At 55.0% G+C, this 5,016-nt stretch overlaps 1 protein-coding gene across 1 annotated transcript; it reads left to right on the top strand.

The window, feature by feature from the left end:
* Positions 1–453: 453 nt before the first annotated feature.
* On the top strand, positions 454–1,528 carry SPAAR (small regulatory polypeptide of amino acid response; the record flags this gene model as incomplete). The annotated part of the gene is made up of 1 exon (XM_082657318.1): positions 454–1,528. The coding sequence occupies one exon, from the start codon at positions 454–456 to the stop codon at positions 679–681; it is 228 nt and encodes a 75-aa protein (XP_082513444.1). The 3' UTR covers positions 682–1,528.
* Between the last annotated feature and the right edge of the window lie 3,488 nt (positions 1,529–5,016).

The following is a 5,016-nucleotide window of genomic DNA, read 5'->3' as shown; positions in this document are numbered from 1 at the left end:
GGAGTATTTTGTCTTTTGTCTGAGTGTACAAACACTCATGAACTCCATATGCGTCATCAGAGGGCCGGGTTAGTGAGGCTCCCTCTGAGCAAAGTCTTCTGCCTTCTCCTTCCAGCCCCCTGCATCCAGGGAGTCTTGAGCTCACATCTTTCAGGACAGTGCTTCTTCCAGAGCTGCCAGGGGAGTTGCCCATGGCTCTTAGAAACCTGGCCCGAAGCTTAGAAAACAGTGACAGAGACCCCCTGAGATCGGAGTAGAGCCATGTGGGGCACCCAACGGCCCAGAGGGGGCACCAGCCAGGGCCTCAGACCGATACCTTCTTAGAAGACCATCGGGAGAGCAGCTGGAGGAGCAAGGGTACCTGCTATCACCAAGAGCCCCTCGCTTCGGATGGGGAGCTAAGGTCTGAGACGCATCCCGGGTTGCTCAGTGGGTCAGTGGCCAAACGGGGCCATGGAAACGGCAGTGATTGGAATTGTGGCCGTGCTATTCGTGGTCACCGTGGCCATCACCTGCATCCTCTGCTGTTTGAGCTGTGACTCAAGGACCCAGGATTCTCAGGGGGGCCCACACCCCAGCTTCACGGTGGCCACGTTTTGCCAGGAGGCTTCTCTCTCCACGGGGCCAGGTCACCATGTCCAGCCAGTGGCGGGTGTCCGGGACTTCTGGACTTTCATGTGAGACCTACCAGCCCCCAGGATTTGCTCTGCTGGTGGTCAGACTCATCTACCCCCCCGGCAAGCCTTCTCTGTTGACCCACTCCTTCAAGCCTGGCATTCCTGTCCTTCCCTGCCTGTATCCAGAAAACTCCCTGTCCCATCCCATCCCAGCTTGCCATGGCCTCCAGTCTGGGAGATCCATGGTGATGGGGCCAGGTGGGAGTCAGCTCTGACCCCTGAGAGCTCAGCTGGACCAACCCACAGGATGGGGCTTAGGAGAGGTCCGGAGCTTGAGTGACCGGGCAGAGCTGGGTGGTATGGTGGGCCAGCTCTTCTGAGCTTCACGGTGAACTGAAATATCACTGGACTTTATAGTGAACAGAGTGTTGGTTAACTCAAGTTATCCCAGGATGCCTATGAAACTGGTTCTATTGCCACCAGAGGAAGCAGCGCCCTCAGTGGACAGTTTTACAAACTTATCTGTTCCTCTAATTGAGTCATTTTGCTACTTGCCTGTGCACATCCTGCAGAGCCCACCCCTGAGATCTGCCTCCTACCCGTTACCTGAAATCAGCCCTGAAATTCTGAAACCAAAGTGATGCTTCCTGGGAACTGGCAATGTATTTTATAATTGAAAATGCATATCCTTTTATGGGTCTCCCAAGAATCAGGGTTGGGGAATCACAAAAGGAAACAGAAGAGAAAAATAGAGTCACAGAAAGTACAAGATGTTTTATTAACAGGAAAGCCAGAAAGAAGACTTTGAAACATATTTTGAATGAGACTTTATTACTATATTCTTATAGGTCACTTCTATTCTTAGAGACTAAGTGACCTGTGTCACTCAGGAATGATAGAAAAATGATAGAACTCCAAATGACAGAACTGAAAGTTAATTTTGAATAAGTTAAAATGTTATGTTATATTGACAGTATGTAACAAAGCTCTTGTTTGCATCACAAATAAATAGATGTTCAGTTTTTATTTATAGAAAATCTGTTTTCTCTGTACCCATGAAATAAATGCCGGGCCATATTTAGCATATGGTTTGAAGGCTGCAGAATTCTGAGTCTCCTGACTCATGTCTCCAGCCAGCCCTGAAGGAATGACTCTCCCAGGACCTGCCTGTTGAAGGGGGCAGGACTGACCTTGCGAGGAGGTCTGGCCTCTGAGGGTGCCCGGATGGGCCACTCTGGCCACGGAAGGACTCTCAGAGAGAGAGGCTTAGGGCTGCAGAGGTGCAGAAGGGTAAGGGGACAGGGAGAGAGTCAGGCTGGTGGAGAGGCATGGAGGCGGGTGGTGTGGGGTGAGCATGGGGAGGGAAGAGGCACAGCCCAGGGACAGGAGCTCCTGGCGACCGCGTCTTGGTCACTCTGGACCCTAGAGCCCGCAAGCAGGGCCTTCATAGAGCATGTGGAGGGTACCGGCTGCAGGGAGGACCTGGACGTCCTCAGTTGAGTGGAGTGAACTGTTCAGGTCATGTTCTCTGAAAGTGAAGCCCAGACAGAGTTTGGGGTGCCAGATGTTTATAGGGATCAGCATGTGTGAGGGCAGGAGGAGGAAGCAGGATTAGACAGAGGAAGGAGACAAATAATGATGCAGGCCCTTAATATCCCCCCACCTTTGCTGTCTCTGAGTGCTCCCCCACAGCCTCCCAAGTTTGACCTCAGGCAAAGCAGCTCTGCAGCTGAGGCTGGCCCTGAAGTCCTTCCTTGAAGGGGTCCTGGGTGGTGCATCTCCACAGGAGCTCAGCTGCGGCCTGTTCTCAGAGGTGCACCGACCAGTCAGAGGTGGCTGAGCATGTCCAGGGACAAAGAAATAACGGGCACGGGAGCTCCAGGTGGGCAGAGACGGCAGTGCGAGACCTGGGAGGGGAGAGAAGAGTGGGCCTCAGCCTCTCTCTCATCTCAAGCAGAGTTAGCTCTGTTCTAGGTCGGGCATCTTCAGCTGGACCCAAGTATCAGGACCCCAGGCCCAGGGCTTTGCCTCTGTATCGTGTGGTCACATCCTTCCCTGGGTCCGTGGAGGGAAGGTCTGTAGGCTGGACTCACACAGCTCTGAAAACAAGCAATGTGGGGGGCAGCCTCACTGTGCAGGCGGGCAGTCTGTCAAGCCCTGAGGTCTCCTTATTTGCTCATTCGCTCATCCACCCACTCATCCACCCACCCATCCATCCACCCATCCATCATGCACCCATCCATGCACCCATCCATGCACCCATCCATCCACCCATCCATGCACCCACCCATCCACCCATACATCCACCCATCCATCCACCCACTCCATCTACTCAGCCTTACTTCCTCATCTACTCATGCATTCATTCATTCATCTCATCACTCATTGTCATTCACTCCTCCATTCAATAAACACTGGCTGAGCACCGACTGTGTATCAGGCCCTGCCTAGGGAATGTGGGAGTCAACCAGACCTGGTCCCAGCATTCAATGAACTCCCAATATAGTCACCTGGACAAGGGTGCAAATAACACAGGTGCTCAAGGGAGGGAGAGCTGGGAGACCCAGGGAAACCTGGGAGGAGGTGGCTCTCGAGTTGGACTTGAAGAAAAGTTGCCACTTCAGCAAGCAGAGTTTGGGGGAGGGTGTCCAGACAGAGGGAGCGGCGGCATGAATGGAGGTTCAGAGAACGTGCGGGCAGGGAGTAAGCAGTTCAGCGTGAGTGGGCGCGAGGGGACGAGGCTGGGCCACAGCCAGCTCCTGAGGGAACCACTTCTGGCCAGCATGTTTCCGGGCAACAGAAGATGAAGGCAACAAAGAGGCAGCCTCCCTTGTCAGGCTGGGTAGGAGCAGTCTTCCCTAGCGCACACACACACGCACACACACGCACGCATACACACACACCAGCGTTGCAACCTGCTGTTGCCACAGGGGAGAGGTGGCCCCTGCAGCAGGGGCTGGAGAAAAGGTTCTTGGAGACTCAGGGGGTGGCCGGCCCACAGTGGAGGTGGAGCCGAGGGTGAGGGAGAGGCTGTTCCAGGGAAGCAGGGAGTTTGAGAAGGTCAGGCAGTCAAGGCCAGCACCCTGGAGCAGGCTGACAAAAAGGAGGCGCCAAGGAGGAGCAGCTAGAGAAGGGGCAGGAAGGTGGGGAGCGAGGGGGGCAAGAAGTGGGGAGTAGGGTTACCCGATCTAGCAAATAAAAATACAGGACATCCAGTTAATTCTAATTTCAGGTAGACAACAAATAATTTTTGGTATACATAGGTCCCATGCAGTATTGGGGACACACTTATACTAAAACATTACTCGTTGTCTATCTGAGGCTCAAATCGAACTGGGTGTCTGGTATTTTATCAGACAACCCTACGAGGGAGGGAGTGGTTCTCAGAGAGGGCGGGTCAGTTGGTTGAAAGCATCAGGGGGGCCAGCGAAGGTGAGCACCCAGGCCTTGGGTTAGGCAACGTGACAGTTGACGATGACCTTGGCGAGAACGGTTTGAAAGGAGTGAAGGGAGCAGCCCCACGGCGGTGTGCGTGTGCGCGGGCGCGTGCGTGCGCAGGGGCGGTGGAGGCAGTGGGAGCTGAGTCAGCAGGAGATCACAGCTGAAGATAATCTGAAGGGAAGCAGGGTGATGTATGGTGGCCTTTTTTTTTTTTTTTTTGGTACGCGGGTCTCTTACTGTTGTGGCCTCTCCCATTGCGGAGCACAGGCTCCGGACGCGCAGGCTCAGCGGCCATGGCTCACGGGCCCAGCTGCTCCACGGCATGTGGAATCCTCCCGGACCGGGGCATGAACCCGTGTCCCCTGCATCGGCAGGCAGACTCTCAACCACTGCGCCACCAGGCAAGCCCCTACTGCTGGTCTTTTTAAGAAGGGGAGGGAGGTTGAGCATATGGAAGGCCCGAAGGAGAAGGATTGCCGAGGGAGACACTGACAGCCGCCAGCGAGGAAGGGACCCACGGAAGGGTGGGGCTGGGAGCTGGAGCACAAGGAGGGGATCCGAGGGGTCAGGTCTGGATGGCAGGTGGGGGGCCAGGCAACGCTGCTGGGAAAGATGCTTGAGGATATGGGTAGATGCTCATGTTGTGTGGGGGGCGCGTGGGGAAGGAGGGAGATGAGGGCATCATGCCAGATAGTCTGTTTTCTTGGTGAAGCAGGAGCATCTGCTCAGAGATGGGTCTAGGGGAGCTGGGGTCAAGGAGAGCCTGGAATGATGCCCCAGAGAAGGGAGGAGCAGCTCCTACAGTCCTGCTTTTCTTACGTGTGTGGAGTGTGTGGGGGCGAGAATGTGTGTGGTCTGGGTGCGGTGCGTGCGTGTGGCATCTGTGTGTGTGCGTTGTATGGTGTGAGTGTGTATGTCGTCAGGCGTGCGTGTGAGTATGCAGTGGTGTGTGTTGGCC

The sequence above is a fragment of the Grampus griseus genome (genome assembly GCF_964374135.1).
Source record: "Grampus griseus genome assembly, chromosome: 6".
NCBI lineage: Eukaryota > Metazoa > Chordata > Mammalia > Artiodactyla > Delphinidae > Grampus > Grampus griseus.
This window is presented reverse-complemented; position numbering and strand designations above follow the sequence as displayed.